Source organism: Coregonus clupeaformis, chromosome 5 (genome assembly GCF_020615455.1).
Source record: "Coregonus clupeaformis isolate EN_2021a chromosome 5, ASM2061545v1, whole genome shotgun sequence".
Classification (NCBI taxonomy): domain Eukaryota; kingdom Metazoa; phylum Chordata; class Actinopteri; order Salmoniformes; family Salmonidae; genus Coregonus; species Coregonus clupeaformis.
In genome coordinates, this window is record NC_059196.1 from 27812017 (window position 1) to 27838589 (window position 26573).

At 44.9% G+C, this 26573-nt stretch overlaps 1 protein-coding gene and 1 pseudogene across 3 annotated transcripts; both read right to left on the reverse strand.

Annotated features, from left to right (window-relative positions):
- Positions 1-1935: 1935 nt before the first annotated feature.
- Positions 1936-7225, reverse strand: LOC121567006 (annotated as a pseudogene).
- A 1520-nt stretch (positions 7226-8745) lies between these two features.
- Positions 8746-18870, reverse strand: mre11a (MRE11 homolog A, double strand break repair nuclease). 3 transcript variants are annotated; one of them, XM_041876842.2, is made up of 19 exons: positions 18789-18870; positions 17926-18059; positions 17695-17827; positions 17447-17607; positions 17115-17202; positions 16763-17019; positions 16483-16668; positions 15907-16078; positions 14041-14121; positions 13644-13773; positions 13420-13520; positions 11151-11321; positions 10904-10963; positions 10632-10812; positions 10391-10483; positions 10222-10286; positions 9966-10054; positions 9172-9262; positions 8746-9020 (listed from the first exon to the last, which is right to left on the reverse strand). In XM_041876842.2, the coding sequence occupies exons 2-19, from the start codon at positions 17943-17945 to the stop codon at positions 8973-8975; spliced, it is 2127 nt and encodes a 708-aa protein (XP_041732776.1). In that variant the 5' UTR covers positions 17946-18059; positions 18789-18870; the 3' UTR covers positions 8746-8972. The 3 variants fall into 3 exon arrangements, with proteins under 3 accessions (XP_041732776.1, XP_041732777.1, XP_041732779.1); XM_041876843.2 differs by having other exon boundaries at positions 17926-17991; positions 18789-18843; XM_041876845.2 differs by having other exon boundaries at positions 17926-17985; positions 18789-18817.
- Positions 18871-26573: the final 7703 nt, after the last annotated feature.

Consider the following 26573-nt stretch of genomic DNA (forward strand, 5'->3'; position numbering starts at 1 on the left):
TGTATAATTTATACTGTTCTTTATAAAACATGTAGTTATTTGTTACGTTTGACTGTAAAACCTAGCAGTACTACTTATAGTGAGGCTGATATGTAGCGTTTTGCAACAAAAACATGATTATTTGTCTCTAAAATTAAACTATCAAGTGATAGATTTTAAACAAATACATGTACAGTGGGGAAAAAAAGTATTTAGTCAGCCACCAATTGTGCAAGTTCTCCCACTTAAAAAGATGAGAGGCCTGTAATTTTCATCATAGGTACACGTCAACTATGACAGACAAAATGAGAAAAGAAAATCCAGAAAATCACATTGTAGGATTTTTAATGAATTTATTTGCAAATTATGGTGGAAAATAAGTATTTGGTCACCTACAAACAAGCAAGATTTCTGGCTCTCACAGACCTGTAACTTCTTCTTTAAGAGGCTCCTCTGTCCTCCACTCGTTACCTGTATTAATGGCACCTGTTTGAACTTGTTATCAGTATAAAGACACCTGTCCACAACCTCAAACAGTCACACTCCAAACTCCACTATGGCCAAGACCAAAGAGCTGTCAAAGGACACCAGAAACAAAATTGTAGACCTGCACCAGGCTGGGAAGACTGAATCTGCAATAGGTAAGCAGCTTGGTTTGAAGAAATTAACTGTGGGAGCAATTATTAGGAAATGGAAGACATACAAGACCACTGATAATCTCCCTCGATCTGGGGGCTCCACGCAAGATCTCACCCCGTGGGGTCAAAATGATCACAAGAACGGTGAGCAAAAATCCCAGAACCACACGGGGGGACCTAGTGAATGACCTGCAGGGAGCTGGGACCAAAGTAACAAAGCCTACCATCAGTAACACACTACGCCGCCAGGGACTTAAATCCTGCAGTGCCAGACGTGTCCCCCTGCTTAAGCCAGTACATGTCCAGGCCCGTCTGAAGTTTGCTAGAGTGCATTTGGATGATCCAGAAGAGGATTGGGAGAATGTCATATGGTCAGATGAAACCAAATATAACTTTTTGGTAAAAACTCAACTCGTCGTGTTTGGAGGACAAAGAATGCTGAGTTGCATCCAAAGAACACCATACCTACTGTGAAGCATGGGGGTGGAAATATCATGCTTTGGGGCTGTTTTTCTGCAAAGGGACCAGGATGACTGATCCGTGTAAAGGAAAGAATGAATGGGGCCATGTATCGTGAGATTTTGAGTGAAAACCTCCTTCCATCAGCAAGGGCATTGAAGATGAAACATGGCTGGGTCTTTCAGCATGACAATGATCCCAAACACACCGCCCGGGCAACGAAGGAGTGGCTTCGTAAGAAGCATTTCAAGGTCCTGGAGTGGCCTAGCCAGTCTCCAGATCTCAACCCCATAGAAAATCTTTGGAGGGAGTTGAAAGTCCGTGTTGCCCAGCGACAGCCCCAAAACATCACTGCTCTAGAGGAGATCTGCATGGAGGAATGGGCCAAAATACCAGCAACAGTGTGTGAAAACCTTGTGAAGACTTACAGAAAACGTTTGACCTGTGTCATTGCCAACAAAGGGTATATAACAAAGTATTGAGAAACTTTTGTTATTGACCAAATACTTATTTTCCACCATAATTTGCAAATAAATTCATTAAAAATCCTACAATGTGACTTTCTGGATTTTCTTTTCTCATTTTGTCTGTCATAGTTGACGTGTACCTATGATGAAAATTACAGGCCTCTCTCATCTTTTTAAGTGGGAAAACTTGCACAATTGGTGGCTGACTAAATACTTTTTTTCCCCACTGTATGTCACCTGAACAACCCCATGCCACGATTAGACAGTGAAAAAACACACCAATCTCTTTCATAAGTTCTTCAAACAATAAAAGCTGATTTATCAACATTTCTGAAAATTGATATATTGTTTTGGAATGAAACTCTTCAATTGTCCACCTCCTTTAGAGAGTGTTACTGCCCCCCTGTTAAAGACATTGATACATCAACCCCCTCCCTCCGTCCCGCCGTCCCTAGCAGCTGGTGCTGGCCAGGAGCTTTTCCATCCTTCCCCCTCTCCTCCTCCCCCAGTGCGGCCAGCATGTCCCAGGAGCGGGGCAGCAGGCGACGGCTGAAGGCCAGGGTGGCCAGGCTGGAGGCTGGGGGATACACACCAGAGACACCAACATCACCAGAGTCCTGAAGGGGAAGTACTGGCGGATGACTCCCCCCTCCTCCCTCCAACCAGGGAACAGGAGGACCGTTGGGAGCCGGAGGAGAGGCTCTCCACTCAGCAGCCTCAGAGTGACTGCCACAAGGTAACCAGCAGTAGCACCGTAGCCATTAGCACAGCGGCAGTGAAGAACACAGATAAGCTGGGGGAAGATCACACAGTAGAGATGAGGTCTCCACTCATCAGCCAGAAGGCAAACACACTGTCCTCAGCGAACGCCAGGCCTGTACCAGCCAAACCCACCAGCAACACACTGACCCGGATCACCCACACACACTCCCTGTCCGACGACTGAGAGCGAGAGAGAGAGAGAGAGGACTTGCATACTTTTCTTGATTGACATAACAGCAATTTTCAGAAGGAAATTCTTCATACTTTAAGTTAATTGAAAACCCCTGCACACATACACACACATACACACACAAACACACACCTGTGCCCTGAGAGTGCTCTTGTAGATGTTGTGAGAAAACATGGATGCGGAGGAGAGGAGGACAGAGTCCATGGAGGACATGACGGCTGAAGCCACAGCCCCGAGGCCCACCACAGACACCCAGGGAGGGGTGAGGTACTGCAGGGCCAGAGGCAGCACCTTCCCTGCCTCCCCACGGGCAAACGGAGCGGGCAGGCCGTACGCCGTCTGGTTCCAGTCTGTAGGGGGGAGAGAAGGGAGAGAGAGGAAGGGGTAAAGAGAGGGTTCAGTCAGGAAAGGGGATGGAGGGGAGGAGTGACTGACTGGTTGGCTAGCTGACTGACTGACTGACATACTGACTGATTGACTAGCTGGTTGACTGGCTGACTAACTGACTGGCTAGTTGACTGATTGACGGACTGACTAGTTGACTGACTTACTGATTGATTGACTGGTTGACTGACTGGCTGGTTGACTGACTGACCGACTAGCTGGTTGACTGACCGACCGACCAGCTGGTTGACTGGCTGCCTGACTGTCTGTCTGGCTGTCTGTGCACCTGTGGAGGCTGCCACTGCTCCTATGATGACCGAGGGTACTCCCGTGATGAAGACTAATCCGGCTGCAGCGAAGCAGGTGACCTGAGCCTGAGTGGACGATGCTGCAGAGAGGATACATTGATACATAGCCTGGTAGGACAGGCCTTCCAACGCCTGCAACACACACAGCATACATACACACCACAAATAGAGGCCGTTAGTCTTAAAGCAGCCATGTGTTATATCCTACTGTAGAGATATATGATGTAGCGTTGAGATATATGATCTACTGTAGAGATAAATGATCTACTGTAGAGATATATGATCTACTGTAGAGATATATGATCTACTGTAGATATACAGTTGAAGTCGTAAGTTTACATACACTTAGGTTGGAGTCATTAAAACTTGTTTTTCAACCACTCCACAAATTTCTTGTTAACAAACTATCGTTTTGGCAAGTCGGTTAGGACATCTACTTTGTGAATGACACAAGTAATTTTTCCAACAATTGTTTACAGACAGATTATTTAACTCATAATTCACTGTATCACAATTCCAGTGGGTCAGAAGATTACGTACACTAAATTGACTGTGCCTTTAAACAGCTTGGAAAATTACAGAAAATGATGTCATGGCTTTAGCAGCTTCTGATAGGCTAATTGACATCATTTGAGTCAATTGGAGGTGTACATGTGGATGTATTTCAAGGCCTACCTTCAAACTCAGTGCCTCTTTGCTTGACATCATGGGAAATAAAAAGAAATCAGCAAAAGTATCTATATCCACAGTAAAACGAGTTCTATATCGACATAACCTGAAAGCAAGGAAAAAGCCACTGCTCCAAAACTGCCATAAAAAAGCCACACAACGGTTTCCAACTGCACATAGGGACAAAGTGAAAAACAAATAGATCACACAGTATTTGTCTCTAAAATTAAACTATCAAGTGATAGATTTTAAACAAATACATGTACAGTGGGGGAAAAAAGTATTTAGTCAGCCACCAATTGTGCAAGTTCTCCCACTTAAAAAGATGAGAGGCCTGTAATTTTCATCATAGGTACACGTCAACTATGACAGACAAAATGAGAAAAGAAAATCCAGAAAATCACATTGTAGGATTTTTAATGAATTTATTTGCAAATTATGGTGGAAAATAAGTATTTGGTCACCTACAAACAAGCAAGATTTCTGGCTCTCACAGACCTGTAACTTCTTCTTTAAGAGGCTCCCTCTGTCCTCCACTCGTTACCTGTATTAATGGCACCTGTTTGAACTTGTTATCAGTATAAAAGACACCTGTCCACAACCTCAAACAGTCACACTCCAAACTCCACTATGGCCAAGACCAAAGAGCTGTCAAAGGACACCAGAAACAAAATTGTAGACCTGCACCAGGCTGGGAAGACTGAATCTGCAATAGGTAAGCAGCTTGGTTTGAAGAAATTAACTGTGGGAGCAATTATTAGGAAATGGAAGACATACAAGACCACTGATAATCTCCCTCGATCTGGGGCTCCACGCAAGATCTCACCCCGTGGGGTCAAAATGATCACAGGAACGGTGAGCAAAAATCCCAGAACCATTCACCTAGTGAATGACCTGCAGAGAGCTGGGACCAAAGTAACAAAGCCTACCATCAGTAACACACTACGCCGCCAGGGACTCAAATCCTGCAGTGCAAGACGTGTACCCCTGCTTAAGCCAGTACATGTCCAGGCCCGTCTGAAGTTTGCTAGAGTGCATTTGGATGATCCAGAAGAGGATTGGGAGAATGTCATATGGTCAGATGAAACCAAAATAGAACTTTTTGGTAAAAACTCAACTCGTCGTGTTTGGAGGACAAAGAATGCTGAGTTGCATCCAAAGAACACCATACCTACTGTGAAGCATGGGGGTGGAAACATCATGCTTTGGGGCTGTTTTTCTGCAAACGGACCAGGACGACTGATCCGTGTAAAGGAAAGAATGAATGGGGCCATGTATCGTGAGATTTTGAGTGAAAACCTCCTTCCATCAGCAAGGGCATTGAAGATGAAACGTGGCTGGGTCTTTCAGCATGACAATGATCCCAAACACACCGCCCGGGCAACGAAGGAGTGGCTTCGTAAGAAGCATTTCAAGGTCCTGGAGTGGCTGTCGCTGGGCAACACGGACTTTCAACTCCCTCCAAAGATTTTCTATGGGGTTGAGATCTGGAGACTGGCTAGGCAAAAACATCACTGCTCTAGAGGAGATCTGCATGGAGGAATGGGCCAAAATACCAGCAACAGTGTGTGAAAACCTTGTGAACACTTACAGAAAACGTTTGACCTGTGTCATTGCCAACAAAGGGTATATAACAAAGTATTGAGAAACTTTTGTTATTGACCAAATACTTATTTTCCACGATAATTTGCAAATAAATTCATAAAAAATCCTACAATGTGATTTTCTGGAATTTATTTTCTCATTTTGTCTGTCATAGTTGACGTGTACCTATGATGAAAATTACAGGCCTCTCTCGTATTTTTAAGTGGGAGAACATGCACAATTGGTGGCTGACTAAATAATTTTTTCCCCCACTGTATCAAGGTAAAAAAAAAATAAAGACAAATAAAGGAAAGTTGAAGAATGAGGAAGATGTCTTTGCCCCCATCTGTTGTGCACTTATCAGGGGTCAACTGGATTCCGTATCATCATGCTGGTGGAAGTCTCCTCCTTCTCTTTGGCACACAGAGGTCTGGACTAAATATCTCACTGATCTGGACATACACTACATGGCCAAAAGTATGTGGACACCTATTCGTCAAACATCTCATTCCAAAATCATGGGCATTAATATGGAGTTGGTCCCCCCTTTGCTGCTATAACAGCCTCCACTCTTCTGGGAAGGCTTTCCACTAGATGTTGGAACATTGCTGCCGGGACTTGCTTCCATTCAGCCACAAGAGCATTAGTGAGGTCGGGCGCTGATGTTAGGCAATTAGGCCTGGCTTGCAGTCGGCGTTCCAATTCATCCCTAAGGTGTGATGGGGTTGAGGTCAGGGCTCTGTGCAGGTCAGTCAGGTTCTTCCAAACCAATCTTGACAAACCATTTCTCGCTTTGTGCACGGGGGCATTGTCATGCTGAAACAGGAAAGGGCCTTCCCCAAGCTGTTGCCACAAAGTTGGAAGCACAGAATCATCTAGAATGTCATTGTATGCTGTAGCATTAAGATTTACCTTCACTGGAACTAAGGGGCCTAGCCTGAACCATGAAAAACAGCCCCAGACCATTATTCCTTCTCCACCAAACTTCACAGTTGGCACTATGCATTCGGGCAGGTAGCGTTCTCCTGGCATCCGCCATACCCAGATTCGTCCGTCGGACTGCCAGATGGTGAAGCATGATTCTTCTCTCCAGAGAACGCATTTCCACTGCTCCAGAGTCCAATAGCAGCAAGCTTTACACCACTCCAGCCGATACTTGGCATTGCGCATGGTGATCTTAGGCTTGCGTGCGGCTGCTCGGCCATGGAAACCTAGTTCATGAAGCTCCCGACGAACAGTTATCGTGCTGGCGTTGTTTCCAGGGGCAGTTTGGAACTCGGTAGTGAGTGTTGCAACCGAGGACAGGCGATTTTTAAGAGCAACGCGCTTCAGCACTCGGCAGTCCCGTTCTGTGAGCTTGTGTGGCCTACCACTTCATGGCTGAGCCGTTGTTGCTTGTAGATGTTTCCACTTCACAATAATAGCACTTACAGTTGACCGGGGCAGCTCTAGCAGGGCAGAAATTTGACGAACTCACTTGTTGGAAAGGTGGCATCCTATTGAATGTCACTGAGCTCTTCAGTAAGGCCATTCTTCTACAAATGTTTGTCTAAGGAGATTGCATGGCTGTGTGCTCGATTTTATACACCCGTCAGCAACGGGTGTGGCTGAGATAGACAAATCCACTAATTTGAAGGGGTGTCCACATACGTTTGGCCATGTAGTGTAGATGTGAGTGATGCAGTGCCTGATCTTTGGGTTCCCACATCAGACAACCGTTGAAATGATAATGCAACTCTAAAGGATCTGCATTACTTCCACACTGCAATACCAGCTATACACCATCATGGACCACCAGGTTTACTGGTTGTCGTCTTGTCGGCCAAACTATTCCTGTCTGCCTACCTACACTTCTTGCGTCCCCTCCTCATGGGTAGAGTTTATATTGGTATATCAACTCCATCCATGCAAAACAAGATTACATTAAAACCCATTGGAAAAGGTCAGAGGGGGAGGGACCTCTGGCTTTCTCGTCCAATGGGTTTTGAGAAGACAAGAGGCGTATGCAATTGAGATCGTCCGCGTGTTCACTACCAATAAACATGCCATCCCAGACCTAACCAGAAGATGGCGACATGCAGAAAGGATCAACAACAACGACATTATTTGACCTGTTGTACACTGTAGTTCCAGTCACTGGCCAGGTACTACTCTATTCAAGTGGCCAACTCTAAATATACAGCAATTTGTCCTTCCTTGAACTATCACTGATCTGACAAAATTGCCTCAAGGTCTCCACCATATATCTGGCCATGATTGCACGATACATGTTTCACTTAAATGACATCAGAAATAGGCGTTTCACACTGGCAATTTTGCCACCATGTTTAGAACGATTTGTGGGGCTAGCCCCAATACCCTGCTCTATCTAAGCCCTGGGCTAAGGTTGGTGTTAAGACAACAGAATATACAAGTGTGAAACAGCCCTGTCATATTATAATGTGCTATATTATGCTATAATGTGGAAGAAAACTGGCAGTGTGAAAATCTCTCGTCATGTCAAATGAGGTCAGAAATGAGAGAGAAAAGGCTCAACTTTTAATGTATTTGTACAGGACCACATTTGATCATATCCTTGAAGCATCAGTCTATCGTTTTAATTGTAAAACATCTTCCAGAGATTGGTCAAATAAAGAAACTCTCCTGAAGTGATAAATCTCAATTGTGTTTGCGGCCTCTCTCCATGCCTCCTCCTCAAAACGCATTGGAGGGGAAGATCTGAGGGAGGACCCTCCAATATGCTTTGAGGAGACGAGGACCTGTGGAATCAAGGGAATATAATTGAGATTTACTGTTTAGCTTGTCTTGTGTGTTCTAACATAAAGCGGGTGTGAATGTCAACAAGTGAGAAGTGTGTGTGTGTGTGTGTGTGTACATGGGTCAAACATGAACAGTAAACACACATCTGGAATAGAAACAGGAAGTATTTAATACATTTGCTGAAAGCGGACGGTTGCCATGGTGACTGAATGGGTCCAACACTGAACAATAACAGTGCTCAACACTGACTAATGACGCTTTAGGAGCTCAGAACGGCCAATCAACAGTCAAATCAAAAGAAAGTCTTCGAATGGTATGGAAAACTCGAGCGAGAAGTTAGAATTAATGGGTCCCTAATAGGGCTGGGACCTCACAAAATGACATGTATCGCAATTCTCACGATTCTATATATATTGCGATTTGCTTCTGCGATTTGATTGCTCACTGTATGTCTGCTGCAGAAAGACAAAACAGAGAGCATGAGAAAATGAGTTTTGATCTGTCAGGGAAATACAAGTGCTGAAAACATGTTGGCTCACTATTTAAAAAGAAGATTGAGAACAAGCTATAGGATGAAAAATAGAGTTTTTGCGCAGGTACAGCCGACTAGCGCTAGCTAACGTTTCCTCTATTCTGAACAGGCAGCCCAGGGGTCCACCCTCATGAGTCAGGACCACAAGTGGTATGAAGAACTATGGGTAAGTTAATCATACATTCACAGCTCACTAGCCAATAAGAAACATGAAAATTGTCCAAAGGGGCGGAGTTAAAGCTATCGCCGGCCACTCCTACTGGAGCCTTTAAACGGGTCAAACTCCTCCTGAGAGAGAGAGAGACAGAGAGAGAGACAGAGAGAGACAGAGAGAGAGACAGAGAGACAGAGAGACAGAGAGACAGAGAGAGACAGAGAGAGAGGTTAGACAGACACACACACTACAACAGGCGTATCAGTCATCTCACAGGTCTCTTACCTCATCATCGTCGTCATCAAATGTCACCCCTTTGTATGATTGGCTCTGACTCTGGGAGCCCCGCCTACTGGAGGAGGAAGAGGAGGAGGTCCTAGAATACAAAACGCAGAACCGTTAACCTGTTAAAGGTCCAATGTAGCCGTTTTTAACTCAATATCAAATAATTACTGGGTAACAATTAAGTACCTTACTGTGATTCTTTTTTACCATTTTAATCTAAAACAAACAAAAACAGCTTCTTATCAAAAAGCTATTTCTCAAGCAAGAATTTGCTGTAGCTCAGTTGGTGGAGCATTGCGCTTGCAACGCCAGGGTTGTGGGTTCGATTCCCACGGGGGGCCAGTATGAAAATGTATGCACTCACTAACTGTAAGTCGCTCTGGATAAGAGCGTCTGCTAAATGACTAAAATGGAAATGAAATGGAAAGAATTTGACTAGGACTGTCTGAGTGATGAGTCTAATTGGAAGAGCCTAATGTGTAACCTGAAAACTAAGCTGTTATTGGGAGAGAGGAGGGCAAACACTCTTTGTTATTGGTATATAAACTCCACCCATGCAAAACAAGCTGACATTTCAAACAGTTTACACTAAAAGGGCATTATTATGATCGTTTTCACATTCACAGTATTATTCCAACCTCATAGTTTGGAAAAAATATATAAAACATAAGAATATCAAGTTTTTGACTGCACTGCCCCTTTAATACCCTCCAATTACAAAACAGACACATATACACACACAGATCACTAATCAATGTCCAACTCCTACCCATCTCACACACACACTTTCCTACCTCTGTGTTGGTCGTGATGCAGGCGCCAGTCTTGATGCAGGCTTCACAAAGGAAACATCGTCATCAGAGTCATCATCATCAATGGTTACCTAGAGATGAGGGAGGAGAGATGGAAGAAGGAGGGAGGAGAGATGGAAGAAGGAGAGATGGAGGAGGGGATACCAACATTAGAACATCTCTACAACACAGACATGCACTTAAAGACCAGTAAGAAAGTCTACAACGCACACAGAGATGGGGAGTGTGAGGGACTAACCTCGTCTGTGTAAGATTTAGCTGCCACCGCCCCTCTCGATGGCCGCTGGGGTGGAGCCTGGAACGCTGCAGGATGGAGGGAGGAGAAAGAGGGAGGGATGGAAGATAAGTAGTAGGTCAGTACAATAACACACATACACTTAGGGTTGAGAAACACAGCAGCCACTCACCATCCATGATGTTTCTGCCCTGCCTGGGGTTTACCACTGAGGCCTTCTGGGAACGGGCCCGACCTGCTGGCTTCAGCTCTGCAGCAGCTGCACCTGGAAACACAAATACATACACACACACAAAATGCACCCACGCACACAACATACACACACAAACAAACAAAATGCAGTCGTTAATGTATACATGCATAAATATAATGAAGCTTTTAGATAAGTGATGAGATCTTGGAGAGAAACAAACCTCTTCCTCTCCTGGCTGTGGTTTGGCCCCTCCCCCTGCCACCCCGCCCCCTGCCCCTGGTGGGGGGAGGAAGGGCAGAGTCCTCATCCGAATCCATGGAAACGTCAGGCTCATCTGATAGGTCCAGGTCTTCTGGGGCGTCGCCTCGCTCTATGCGATGAGCTTTAGCCCTGTTGAGGGCCTATACAGAGGAGGAGAGTACTGGTATGAATGTATACGTGTGGTGTGCGTTGTGTGGTGTGTGTGTGTGTGTGTGTGAGAGACTGACTCACCTCCTGAACCTCTTCAGCCTCCTCTGCAGTGTTTTTCTTAGATTCTCTGAAACGGCGTATCTGAGGAGAGAACAGGTTGCTGTGGTTACCATCATCTCTCCCCTCTCCTCCGTACCTCCTGGTCAATCTCTTCCTCTGTCAGTACTCCTCTCTGCTGGAGGTGTCTACCCCCTCCCCCTCTGTACCTCCTGATCAATCCCCTCTCTGTTGCAGGTGTCTACCCCTCCTCTCCCCCTCTCCTCCGTACCTCCTGGTCAATCTCCTCCTCTGTCAGTACCCCTCTCTGCTGCAGGTGTCTCTGGGTTTTCTCCAGCTGGTATCTGATCAGTTCCTCGATGGCATCCTTCTCCTCCTTGTCCACATACTCCTGCACCGCCTTCCCCATACCCTGCTCCGTCAGTAGGGACAGCTGCACCGTCTACACACACACAGTCATGTTAACACACATGCACACACTAGGGCTGTCCCCGACTAAAATAAATCTTAAGTCAACCGAAAGTAGTCTGTTCTTTCGATTAATCGATTGCTCTAAATTTGTACGTGTATTTTTCCATATATAGACACACCCTATGTGTTTTAATAAAATAAAATATGTGCATTGAGCTTGTCTGATGCTTTAAGCTTACGGTTTGATGCCTCAAGAGGGCACCAGAGATCTAGATAACCAGAAGAAGACAAAACTTAACCTGACAACTATTCTCCTCCTGTTCCTGCTGGCTTTCGCAGATTCTGCCATTACTCTCCTGAAGTTGCCGGTAATAGGCTACACGAGGAGTCGGCAACCTTTCTCATGTGGAATGCCAATTTATCTTACCATTGCCACCGATCTGCGTCCCAGTTATAGTTTTCATTTGCACATTTTCGTTAAACAGTTTAATTTAATTTATAATAACGTCTTCATATCTCAAAATCATTGTCATGTGATTAATCAAAATTCTATCCAAATCTAAATGAAAATTACAAACCTAAAAAGTAACTTCTATTGCCATTGCCACTTATTTAAAAATAGCCTACATAAAGCCAACAAATAAAAACATTGCAGCTTGCAGGTAAGAAAATATCCTGATTAAAAATAAATATCAGATAAATCACATGGCCTATCTGCAACGAACTTGAAACATTGTATCAACTATTAAATTGGGTCCAGCCCAGAAGCTGGAGCTAACGAACTTGCAACTTTGTATAAAATATTCGGAGCCCTCAGTTTCCCACGCCAGTGAGCTCGGGACAGACACAGCTGTAGGCTATTTGCGCAAGGGATAAGAAGCAGTGCTTGACTTGGGCAAGAGTTCACCGGAGCGGAGTACCGGCACCTCAAATGTTCTACTGCTCGAGCTCCTGTTCCTCTTACAGAATATTATCTCAAAAGTATTGTGGAGCTCCTGCACCTAAATATAAACAGTACCAGCACCCAAAATGAGTACCGGAACCTATTTCAAGCACTGATAAGAAGTAATCAGGTAGGCCTATTTTATGACGTTTCCACTGGATCAGAGCATGACATTTTTCGCTTTCACGCTCAGTGGTTATCAAAAGGGAGCTGGACAGACTTGCGTAATCAGGTGCGCGTCCTTACTCAACATTGACAGGAGCGCACCAAACAAAAGACAATGACTAAATTGACAAAACTCGTAAATTGGATAAAATAAACCAAAACTTGTTTCTCACAAGTGTAGCATAGGTTGTGCACTCTGCAAACAATGTCTCCACTCAGACAATGAGAACAGGAAGACTGGAATAATAATAATATTGAATGCATTAAAATAAATGACCGTAACCAAAGTAACAAACATAGTAGATTACAAATTATAGGAATTAACGGTAAATGTACTACTGGTGATATATGTTATGGGGAATTGATATACACTAACAATCAAACGCAAACAATTCACACAATGAAGTTAGGAAACAATGAATCTGCACAAATTGGCGAGAGTACATTGTGCATCTGGCTGCATGGTCAATCCAACGTCTGCATTGGCCATGCAGCATTTATGGTGATACGGCCTCAGCAGAAGTCAGAGCATTCAAATTTTGAATTTGCAGAGCAGTGCAGAGCTGTTGTCAAGGAAGTGAGTTTGTGTTTATACAGGATGTACCGCCCCCACCTACCATCAACCAATGATGTAAACGCAGCGCTATACAGAGCGCTCCGCATTGTTACAAAATGGCGATGCGGTACAGAGCTCGATTTGGACTCTGCATGCCTCTGGAGGCTCCACAATTGTGTCACACCCTCTATATGGAGCCTCCCACCACATTTTCGGATCAAGCATAAATTGGCTTTTAGTCTAAGCCTCCGCAATGGATTAGTTCACTAAGATGGGTGCAAATATATATATTTTTTACTGCTCGACTAAAACAATCTCGGTCGACCAACAGCCTAACCACCAAACAACTGACTAATTGGGGTCAGCCCTACCACACACACAGTCATGTTGACACACATCGTCATGTTAACACACATCCACACACACAGTCAGGGTATGGAGAAGTGTGTGTGTGTGTGTGTGTACCTTTTCTGCTGTCTGGAAGTACTCTTTGACTAGATCCTCCACCCTCAGACCCTCAGTTGAGGAGCGACTCAGGAGCTGCCCAAAGTCAACATCCTCTTCACCTACACACACACACACACACAGCAAGAAAGAGACAGGCGAGTGATCTGAACATCAGAAAAAGTAGGCTTGTCAAATGTTATGATTATGGTGCATGGTGTGTGTGCACGGTGTTTGTGTGTTACCTTTAACTTTGGCCCTGTACTCCTTCTGTCTGATGAAGTGAACAACGTCTTTGGGGTTGGCAACCTGCTCTACAAACTTCTGACTGAAACGAGTGGCATTGAAGGCCTCAAAACCACCACTGTAGTCCACCTAGAGAGAGATAGAGAGAGAGAGAGAGAGAGAGAGAGAGAGATAAGAAAGAGAGCGAGAGAGAGGGGGAGAGCACGAAATAAATAGAAAAAGGGAGAGAGCGGGAAATAAGATAGTGACAGAGAAATAGAAAGAAAATGGGAATTCTAAATTAAAAATGTCAAAGGTCACGGTGGATGGAGTGTCACCTTGAGAAACACCCTTGATGCTGTTGCACTGTTCCACAGAATAAAATGTAGTATAAAATGTTCCTTGTGTCTCACTCACTCTGAGGCGTATGAGGGGTTTCTCAGGTGTAAGGGGGTTTCCCAGTCTCTCTCTCTCCGCTTCCTCAATCATCGCTTCCACCTGGGAACACAGTGTCAGGGAGAGAGAGATAGAGTGTGACAGATAGAGAGGGAGAGAGAGACAGAGAGAGTGAGAGATAGAGAGAGAGAGGGAGAGAGACAGAGTCAGGGGGAGAGAGACAGAGTCAGGGGGAGAGAGACAGAGTCAGGGGGAGAGAGACAGAGTCAGGGGGAGAGAGACAGAGTCAGGGGGAGAGAGACAGAGTCAGGGGGAGAGAGACAGAGTCAGGGGGAGAGAGACAGAGTCAGGGGGAGAGAGACAGAGTCAGGGGGAGAGAGACAGAGTCAGGGGGAGAGAGAGATAGAGAGTGACATATATATAGAGAGAGAGAGAGAGAGAGAGAGAGAGAGGGAGAGAGAGTGACAGATAGAGAGGGAGAGAGAGATAGAGAGGGAGAGAGGGAGACAGAGAGAGAGGGAGAGAGAGTGACAGATAGAGAGGGAGAGAGAGATAGAGAGGGAGAGAGGGAGACAGAGAGAGTGACAGAGACAGAGTCAGGGGGAGAGAGACAGAGTCAGGGGGAGAGAGAGAGAGAGAGAGAGAGAGAGAGAGAGAGAGAGAGAGAGAGAGAGAGAGAGAGAGAGAGAGTCAGGGGGAGAGAGACAGAGTCAGGGGGAGAGAGACAGAGTCAGGGGGAGAGAGACAGAGTCAGGGGGAGAGAGACAGAGCAGGGGAGAGAGAGAGAGAGAGAGAGAGAGAGAGAGAGAGAGAGAGAGAGAGAGAGTCAGGGGGAGAGAGAGAGAGTCAGGGGGAGAGAGAGAGTCAGGGGGAGAGAGACAGAGTCAGGGGGAGAAAGAGAGAGAGAGAAGGAGAGAGAGAGAGAGAGAGTCAGGGGGAGAGAGAGAGAGTCAGGGGGAGAGAGACAGAGAGAGAGAGAGAAAGAGAGAGAGAGAGAGAGAGACAGAGTGAGAGAGACAGAGTCAGGGGGAGAGAGAGATAGAGAGTGACAGATAGAGAGAGAGAGAGAGGGAGAGATAGAGAGGGAGAGAGAGAGGGAGAGAGACAGAGAGTGAGAAGCGAGAGGGAGAGAGACAGAGTCAGGGGGAGAGAGAGAGTGACGGGGGAGAGAGAGAGTGACAGAGGGAGAGAGGGAGAGTGACAGAGAGAGAGAGAGAGAGAGAGAGAGAGGGAGAGAGAGACAGAGAGAGTGAGAAGAGAGAGGGAGAGAGAGAGTCAGGGGAGAGAGAGAGACAGAGAGAGAGTGACAGAGGGAGAGAGACAGAGTCAGGGGGAGAGAGAGAGTGACGGGGGAGAGAGAGAGTGACAGAGGGAGAGAGGGAGAGTGACAGAGAGAGAGAGAGAGAGAGAGAGAGAGAGAGAGAGAGAGAGAGAGAGAGAGAGAGAGAGAGAGAGAGGGAGAGGGAGAGAGAGACAGAGAGAGTGAGAAGAGAGAGGGAGAGAGACAGAGTCAGGGGAGAGAGAGAGAGACAGAGAGAGAGTGACAGAGGGAGAGAGAGAGAGAGTGACAGATGGAGAGAGAGAGAGAGTGACAGATAGAGAGCATGACATATAGAGAGTGAGAGAGAGAGAGAGAGAGAGAGAGAGAGAGTCAGGGGGAGAGAGAGACTAACTATTTGCACATCGTTACAACACTGTATATAGACATAATATGACATCTGAAATGTCTTTATTCTTTTGGAACTTTTGTGAGTGTAATGTTTACTGTTAATTTGTTATTGTTTATTATCGATTTCACTTGCTTTGGCATGTAAACATATGTTTCCCATGCCAATAAAGCCCCTTCAATTGAAATTGAGACAGAGGGAGAGAGAGACTTGTGCTCACCTTCTCCTGGCAGAAAGCCTCCACCCTCTGGTTGACTTTGGGCATGTCAGGGGTGAAGAGGTCAGGGTGCTCTGAGAGGACCAGGTCCTGGATGAAGAACTGACGCACCGTGTGCAGCGGGATCTTCTGAAGGTTCATCTTACGCCCCTTCACCCTCAGCAGACCTATGTGCCTGCACAGACACGCGCACACACAGACACGCACACACACACACACACAGGCGCACGCACACACACAGGCGCACACACACACACAGGCGCACACACACACACAGGCGCACACACACAGACACGCGTACACACAGGCGCACACACACAGACACGCACACACAGGCGCATGCACACACACAGGCGCACACACACAGACACGCGCACACACACAGGCGCACACACACACACAGGCGCACACACACACACAGGCGCACACACACACAGGCGCACACACGCAGGCAATGACACACGGCCACAGGAACACACACAAGGGCATACAAACATACACAGAAATAAACACACACAGTGAGTGCTGCTTGAGCATATGTAAGTGTGTGTGTGTGTGTGTGTGTGTGTGTGTGTGTACTTCTTGACGGCCTCTCCGGGGGACAGTGACGTGGCAACAGAGCTACCAGGCTGGGTGACGTAGAACAGCTGCTGTTCGTTCCTGCTGGGGTTTATCAGACACTCGTGTTCATGACCCCACACTACCAGGTCCAGGAAGTCATCCAGAAACTGCTCTGGAATGTAGTTGGTGGCCCCGTGCTTACTCCTGCAACACACACACACCTCAGAGATGTAGTTTGTGGCTTTTGTAAAACACACACAAACAGTACCACACACACTTAGTATATACACACACACACCTGTTCTGGTGGATGGTGAAGAGGTTGAACCAGCGGTCCTGGTCTTCTTTGGGGCGGAGCATGGTCACCTGGTTGTTAACAAACATCCTGTAGAGGCGCTCATCAGGGATAGACCCGATGCCATATAGGGCTAGCTTAGTGCTGCCTTTCTGCAGGAGGACGGGGCTAATCTCTATCCTCTCTACTGATTGGCTGCGGCCAAAATGATTGACAAGTCCGGCAGAGCTCAGGAGATCCAACGCACACAGACCATCCGCCTGGAGTGGTGAGGAGAGAGACAGAGTTACACAGAGACACACACACGTGTCTGTGGTTCAAGCTGGAGGAGCGAAACCTCGGCAACGGAGCTTACCCCTGTAGGATCGTCATGGTTACCGTGCACGCTAAACACAGGGATGGAGATGTTCAGGTTCTCATCCTGATAGTTCACCCACGGGAACCTGAGAACACACACAGAGAAAGATTTGATGCACATCCACTACTATACTCTACATACGACCCACGTTTGGAAAGTCTTTAATACATGGATATTTGTATCTCAAATTCCCTGCTGCATAGTAAGTTCAAATAGAATATTATTCAACATTTGTGACAGGTGATGTATAGGTTTTCATTGGTTAAAAAAGTTTGAGGATGCTAAGCAAGGGCTAGCATCGGCACGTCAGGGCTAACACACAGACTGACTTGCTGTTGCTGAAGTTGACAGCCTGGTCACTGAGGACATCGAAGAGGATAGGAGTGTCTCCCATGCAGTACTTCCTGAGCAGAGAGATGCAGGAGTGAAGACAGCGTCTGGAAGGCTTGTTCTCATGGAACAGATCACCTCCCAACAGGATGAAGTCAACCTACAGACACAGACGGAGGTGAGTGTTGGGGAGAGAGAAATTACATTCCACTGTGTACACACACAAAACACACAGACACACACACACTTGGTTCTGTTTGGCACACTTCAGGATCTCGTCCAAGGTGTTGAATGTGTCGTTGCCACGCACAGCATCTTTCTCCAGGTAACCAAGGTGAATATCCGTGGCGATTAAGATCTTGAAGGTGTCCTCATCGTCCCTGGCAACAGAAGCACAATCAGAACCCCAGAGTCTCCAGATGAACACACAGTGACAACTACACCACGATGAGACTGAGGTTATTCTGACGTTACTTACAGGGTGTTCTCTGATGTCATGTTGAATGGAAACGGGTCCAGAGCAGCTTCTCAGAGAACCCTTTAGCAGCAGAGGTAGTGGGAGGGAGTGACGTCAACGCCTGTATCAATATAACAATTCTCTCGAGATGTCACCTACAGACAGCGAGAGAGAAAAGTCTGGTTGATACTCTGACAAATGCCAGCAGTCACCTTAAAGTATAGCCTGTAATTGGGGCACAGAGTTTTCCCTGGTCAGGTCACATACTGTTTGTCACAACATTGTGAACCAATGCAAACGCAATTCTCCCATAGCTATGCTTCTGAGGTTGAGCCAGCTCGGCTAACTGCAGGAAAGACTCCTGGATCCAGTATGACCAACTTCTGAATACACGGATTGAGTTGAAGTTGGCCCGGCCTAGACACTGATCAAAGGACTAAGGTAACGTTACAGTTTTGCAGTTAGCTATGGTTAGGATTTTCGGAGGTTAGCGCATACATATAGTCCCCTGTACCTCAGTTGGTAGAGCATGGCACTTGCAACGCCAGGGTTGTGGGTTCGTTTCCCACGGGGGGCCAGTATGAAAATGTATGCACTCACTAACTGTAAGTCGCTCTGGATAAGATTTAAAATTTAAAATGTAACATTGACAACTAAGATAGAACTCTGCAGCTAGCTAATGATGTTCCAACAACGCATTAAAAGCACCTTTAGCTAACGTTAGCTAGCTAATTAACTCTAGCTTTTATCAAGCTGCTAGTAAAGTTGGCTAATCTTAGCAGTGACACAACTGGCATATCTGACCCCCATGCAAATATCATGTTCTCAAATACTAACTAATTCACATTATACACTGAGATAGGTACTCTTCACAAATCACGCACCTCTCGTTTCCAAAGTATTCCCGGCGCTCAGTTGTTGTGCACACGTGAACTCCCCTTACGGAAGTTGGCTCAGGACACGTCGTTTCCTTCTTCGATGAGGTTTAACGGCGGTTGGCATCCATTACCGCCACCTACTAGACTGGAGTATAACTCCCTTATACTTTGCTTGAAAAAAATAAAATACACTGCTCAAAAAAATTAAGGGAACACTAAAATAACACATCCTAGATCTGAATGAATGAAATAATCTTATTAAATACTTTTTTCTTTACATAGTTGAATGTGCTGACAACAAAATCACACAAAAATTATCAATGGAAATCAAATGTATCAACCCATGGAGGTCTGGATTTGGAGTCACCCTCAAAATTAAAGTGGAAAACCACACTACAGACTGATCCAACTTTGATGTAATGTCCTTAAAACAAGTCAAAATGAGGCTCAGTAGTGTGTGTGACCTCCACGTGCCTGTATGACCTCCCTACAACGCCTGGGCATGCTCCTGATGAGGTGGCGGATGGTCTCCTGAGGGATCTCCTCCCAGACCTGGACTAAAGCATCCGCCAACTCCTGGAGAGTCAAATCAAATCAAATCAAATTGTATTGGTCACATGCGCCGAATACAACAGGTGCAGACATTACAGTGAAATGCTTACTTACAGCCCTTAACCAACAGTGCATTTATTTTAAACAAAAAAAGTAAAAATAAAACAACAACAAAAAAAGTGTTGAGAAAAAAAGAGCAGAAGTGAAATAAAGTGACAGTAGGGAGGCTATATATACAGGGGGGTACCGTTGCAGAGTCAATGTGCGGGGGCACCGGCTAGTTGAGGTAGTTGAGGTAATATGTACATGTGGGTAGAGTTAAAGTGACTATGCATAAATACTTAACAGAGTAGCAGCAGCGTAAAAAGGATGGGGTGGGGGGGCAGTGCAAATAGTCCGGGTAGCCATGATTAGCTGTTCAGGAGTCTTATGGCTTGGGGGTAGAAGCTGTTGAGAAGTCTTTTGGACCTAGACTTGGCACTCCGGTACCGCTTGCCGTGCGGTAGCAGAGAGAACAGTCTATGACTAGGGTGGCTGGAGTCTTTGACAAAGTCTGTGGTGCAACGTGGCGTTGGTGGATGGAGCGAGACATGATGTCCCAGATGTGCTCAATTGGATTCAGGTCTGGGGAATGGGTGGGCCAGTCCATAGCATCAATGCCTTCCTCTTGCAGGAACTGCTGACACACTCCAGCCACATGAGGTCTAGCATTGTCTTGCATTAGGAGGAACCCAGGGCCAACCGCACCAGCATATGGTCTCACAAGGGGTCTGAGGATCTCATCTCGGTACCTAATGGCAGTCAGGCTACCTCTGGCGAGCACATGGAGGGCTGTGCAGCCCCCCAAAGAAATGCCACCTGTAGTGTAGGTTATTCGTAGGTGTTATCGTCAATCAAGGAGTCTGCTTAGACTGGATCGTGTTCAAAGGCCTTTATTCAAACCACGAGGTTCCAGCGTAAGTACGGACACAATATCCGGAGAACCAGACCCCAAATAAATCTTGCTGTATTCTAACTCTCCGTCGTTGCTCCCCCCTTTATATAGCCTTCCAAGAGTTGAATAGCTCCCTCTACTGTTCAATCCCCGTATCTTACCACCCACTTCCTGTTTGTCATATGTGACGTCACGCTAAAACCTTCCCTCTTGATAGCAATAATCAACCTTCCATTTCTTCATGAAAAACCGTTAACAAAGACATAATTTTAATATACTACATATTCCCCCTTCGAGACAAAACTAAAAAGTCTAGACAACAATAGGATTATGACCAGTACCAATTTATCTTATTGAGTATCTTTAACCTTAAACCAAAAACATTCTTCTCTAGAGTGTAAATACCTTTCTATGAAATAACTGTTTATGAAGTGTAAATACATTACTATGAAATATGAACAACTGTTTGTGAAGTATGAATACATTACTATGACATATGAAGAAATCTCTATGGAGTGTAAGAGCGAAAAACTGTCTGGCAGCCATCTTTTCAGATATCCATCCATCAATCAAGACAGTAAAATTCTCTTACGGTCCCTCTGCCCCAGGCAACCACCTCGGTACTCCAGATAACCTCATAAACCATGTAAATACATTTGAAACTATAATACAATTAACTACACATGTAAGCCCCTGTAAACAAAATCCTATCCAGAAACATCCACTCTCAGGCTGGTCAACCCATAGGACCTGAAAGGGAATCTCTCCCTGCCTAAACGTCCTTTCCCTAAACCCCATCGAAATAAACAAAAGCATCTAAGATCCTCATCTGCATTCAATAACATCAAACATCATTCTACTAAAATCAATACCTAAGAATATGACACAATTATGTATTACACATCAAATATGTCTATATTTCATTGCAGACACTGGAATGTAGTCCACTACACTTCATCTCCTCCGTAGTCTCGACTTCCAATGAACTTGTTAATGATGAAATCGGCCACACCCTCCTTGTTTCATCTCCTCCAGTCATATTGTCCCTTCATATTGTCTTTGTTTGAGTATTCCAATCTCCACATGTTCTCCCAAATGCCTCTGGAAGAAAAAGAAAAAGACCAAACAGTATCTTTTCCAAAAAAACACTTTCAAATTAAACATCACTATCCACTAAGACTATAAAACTGATATATAAATGATGCATGAATCACATAAACCCATTCCCCCCTTGATTCATAAATCATACTAAAAATCACACTAATATTGAAAAAAAAATTTGTAAAATGATCAAATAATCAAAAAGGATATTTATCCATCAGTAGTCCATCTAGACCCCCTCGTCCATCTTCGTCCAGATCAGGAACAATCAACAACGGCATCTGAGTGTTGTCTCCAGGCATCACAACACCAACCCATCTTAATATCATAGCTTTTGCAAAGGTCAGTAACAAAGTACAAAAGCAAAACATCACACACAGCGCTATCAGAGCTGCGATTAAAATCTGAACCATCACTGCTCCTATTGGGCCTAACTGATCTTGCAACCAAGACTTCGCCGACCATCCAGCTTTCTCAGATCTTCCAAATGCATCCCTGATATTCTTCAAAGCATCTATAACACTTGTGATATTATCGGAACTATCTGGGATCAAAGTATAACAATCATCCCCCGTCAGATTCATAGCCAAACATAAGCCACCTTGTCTTGCCAAAATATAATCAAGAGCCATGTCATGTTTCAACAACGTCAGTCTGTGACTTCTTTGAGCATTTGACAGAAGGTGAAACCCTCTTATTGTTTCATTTGCAAAGCCCTGCAACGTATATGTAATATTATCAATATGATCTGCTAAGAATGTTACACCATACCATGGAAAAAGACCAAGTCCCCACTTCTCTCCCAGACTTATTCTCCAATGGTAGGCTTCAAGATTAGTAAATTTAGCCATGTCTCGTTTAACCCTATTTTCAACAGTAGTTTCAGATTGATCTGGGGTCGGTGCTACTCCTCTTCTTATTGTAAAAACCTCATATGGAAGCTTCAACGTGGACATGTAACAACACCCTTTCCATCCATAGGGTAAAAATATATATGCTTTATCACCACAAACCCACCAAATATCTCTAAAATTCCCAATAGTTGCATTGATAGGGAAAAATTGATCCATCACCATCAAAGTCCTGCCCTTCTTACTACCTGGTGCATAAAAAGTTACATTATATTTGTCACCTTTACCCTTTCGTCCGTGTTTACCCAAAGTCAACATATACCCATCACAATCGGATATTCCCATGAACATACCATTTACCTCATCTGTATTATTAGAACAAATACAAGTTTTAGCTCTCACTGCTCTCACCTCAAATGCTTCAGGGATCACTGTCACCTGACTTTCTTTACCACCCACCATATTCACATAGGGAAATTCATTTAACCAAGAACACTTATAACTAGGCTTATACAAATGGTGTGACAACGACATGTCTTTATCTGTCAATACTCGTTGATGATACAACAGCCATCTCAACGCATAGGCCTGACACCCACCCGCCAATGGTTGAGCGATCGTCTGTAAAATTGAACCCCACGTCTCTGGTGCTGGAATTCTCAACAGACATGGACCCTCAAGATTCCTCACTGATCTTACAGCATGAGTTAATTGCTGAAACCAAAGATTTCTCCCTGCCCATTGATCTTTAATTTTCAAAACCGCCGAATCAAATCCATATGCTTTCCATTTAGCGTCTCTTTTCCCTACCGAGCGGGATTGATCAGATGTATCTTCTGATGTTAAGTTGAACCCAAAAAACCCATCCTGTTCTTCCATGATATTATCCTGTACTATTTCAGATGAACCTATATTGTTTTCAATGACTACTTGCTGAGTCATTTCAGTTACATCGTTTACTTTTAGAAAAGTTGTTGTTGGTGTCGGTATCATACCTCCTACATTTGTTATTGCCGTCGTACCCCCAAATCCTTCCAAAGTCACCATTAAAGTAGTTGATTTAGTTAATGTCTTTTGTTCTAACATTGGTGCTGACACTATTGGATCCCTTGTAATCGAATGCGCTATATTTATGGCTTTACCAACTGTCAATGTTGAAAGAGTTAAATTGCTTCCCACTGTTGTTCTAACAGACTGACGTGTTGGTGTTATTGTTGTTACTTCATTCCTAGTTTTCGTAACGTTTTGGTCTGACTTTTCTCCTAACTGGTCTAGGCCTATTTTGTCCAACCGAATCACTAGCTTCTCCTTTACCAGAGTTGCCCTTGGTGGCCTCTGCTGCTTCACATCCCACTGAAATATTCCCTGTTGCTTCTGGGACGTATTGGAAATCAATTTCCCCAAATCCTCCTTCCTTTCCATCCCCTGCATAGTCATCTCTGGCATAATCAGAAGTGTCATCATTATCAACGTTAATCCCAACATTGACAATCTCTCCCTCTTCCTGTTCTCCCCTATCTCCATCTTCTCTCTCTACGCGTGGCACCTCTTCTGTAGGCGCTTTAACACAATGTGACAAATGATACCACGTAGGAGACCCCTTAACCTGGACAGCTGTTCCAGTACTACGAACCACTTCAAATGGTCCGTCACGACGTTCGTTATACCACTTCCTCCTGAATACCTTCTACGAATACTTTGTCTCCCGGTTGTACTGTATTCCTCTTATCCTCCTCAGGCGCCTTCTGCACCTCTTCTTGTCTTTGCCTGTCAGAAACATATGTGGACAACTTTTTTATGAAAATTGGCCATATATGTAACGTACGCTCTCATTTCATCTTCCAACAGGGCCAAGCTTGGACCCTTTCCGCTTGTTCGCAAACAAGGCGTTGGCATCCTTCTTCCTGTTACCAACTCATGGGGTGTCATACGTAGATCACGTAACTCACTTGAGCGACACACCATTAGTGCTAAAGGAAGCGCCGCTATCCAGTTTAGACCTGTATGTTGACAAATCTTCACAATGCGGTTCTTCAAGACACCGTTCATTCTTTCACACATCCCCTGACTTTGTGGGTGATAAACTGCTCCAAGACGTTGCTTAATTCCCAATTTTTGCAACATCAATTTTACTGATTTATCCACAAATTCTCTTCCATTGTCTGAGGATATTCGATCGGGTAATCCCCACCTGCTTATGACCTCTTTACATAAGAACTTGGCAACCGACTGAGCATCCTTACGCTTGGTTGGACAAGCTTCCGTCCATCGTGAAAATCTATCTACAACCACCAACATGTATCTTTTCCCATCAACTGGTTGTATCATATCAACAAAGTCAATTACCAACTCACGCATAGGACCCCTGGGTGTAGGAATGTAACCTGGATGAACAGGTATCCCTCTTCGAACATTATTTTTAAGACAGATAGTGCATCTTCCTATCAAATAATCAATTTGTTCAAACAAATATGGAGCCCAAAAACCATATTCCTTTGTGATCTTTCTGTGAACCTCCCCCTCGCAACATGAGCTAAGCCATGTGCTTCTTGAATCATCAGACCTAGAAGGTCTAGAGGCGCTACTATCAACCCCTCATGGTTTCTCCACAGACCAGTAGCATCTTTGACCGCTCCTCGGTCTAGCCATAACTGTTGGTCGATCATAGAAGCGGCTTCTTGCATCAAAATTACATCTCGAAGCGTAATTTTGTCTTCCAAGTCCACTACATGAGTGACCAGAAAAACTTTCCCCAATTTATCCGCTCCTGCGACGGCTTTTGCAGCTTCATCAGCAGCTTTGTTCCCTTGTGTCACTCTTGACATATCTGTCTTGTGAGCTGCACACTTAGCTATCGCTATCTCTGTAGGCTTCATCATAGCATGCAACAATTTCATTATTTGTGCATGATGTTGTATCGGAGAACCATCCGATTTCTTGAACCCTCGACCTTTCCATACCGCCCCAAACAAATGACATACACTATGTGCATATGCTGAATCAGTGTATATGGTTACTCGCTTACCTTCCGCTAACAAACATGCTTCTGTTAGCCCCACAAGTTCAGCAAGTTGTGCAGACGCAGGCTGTGGTATTACTTCAGCCTTTTCAACAACAAATCCCGTCCCTCTGCCTCTAACTACTGCATAACCAGCACATAACTTATCTCCCACCCGATAGCAAGACCCATCAGTCCAATACTCCAGGTCTGCCTCACGTAATGGAAAGGCTTGTAAATCTGATCGAAGCCTCGAATATCTCTCTGCTTCTTGGACACAATCATGTGGCTCACCATCCTCGGAAGTTGGTAAACTCTCGGCTGGATTTACTGTATCACATCTCACAAGGGTGACATCCTCCTGCTCTAAGAGTCTATGATAGTCTCTGAGCCTAGGCATAGTCAATGTATACTTCCCATAGTTCAGAAGATTCCTGAGACTATGATGGGTAAGAATTGTCACGGGGTAGCCCATCGTGACCGATGATGCTTTGTCATACATGGAATACACCCCCACCATTGCTCTGTAGCACAGTGGTAACCCTAGTTCTACCTCTGAATAAGCAGTAGAGTAGTAGGAAATAGGCTGAGGATTCGTCCCCATGCCTGTCGGTTGACAAAGAACCGCGCATGCATATCTACCTCCAGTAGAAGTAGACACATATAGCAAAAAGTTCTTTGAATAATCTGGTAGTGCAAGTGCAGGTGCCTCCTGCAACCTCTGTTTGATAGTTTCAAATGCCACATGGCCTTCCTGTGTCCAGGAAAGATTGCTATGGAGTTGACCACTCTCAGTACCCCTCACCATAGCCCTCAATGGGGCCATCAAACTAGTATAATCCTCTACCCAAGCGGAGGAATAACCAGCAATACCCAGAAATGTCATCATTTCTCTGACTGTTCTAGGTTTTGGAGCCTTACGAATAGTTTCCACCTGCTTGTCCGAAATGTTTCTGTGGCCATGAGTTATGTTTTGACCTAAATATACAACTTTCTCCTGACAATATTGCAACTTTTTTCTGTGACACCTTGTGTCCCTTTTCTGCCAATACCTGTAGTAATTTAATTGAGTCCCTATGACATGTTTCCTTATTTTGTGAGCAAACCATTATATCATCCACGTACTGAATGACAGTGCTCTGCAATATCTGATCTATCCCTACCAAATCTTCCTTCAGTACTTTATTGAAGATATGCGGCGAATGCCGGTACCCCTGTGGCATTCTATTGTACTCATAGAACTGTCCCTTATAGGTGAACCCAAATAAATCCTGACTCTCTACACTAAGTGGAACACTGAAAAATGCTCCACATAAGTCCAGTACTGTAAAATGTGTCGCATCTGGAGGAACTTG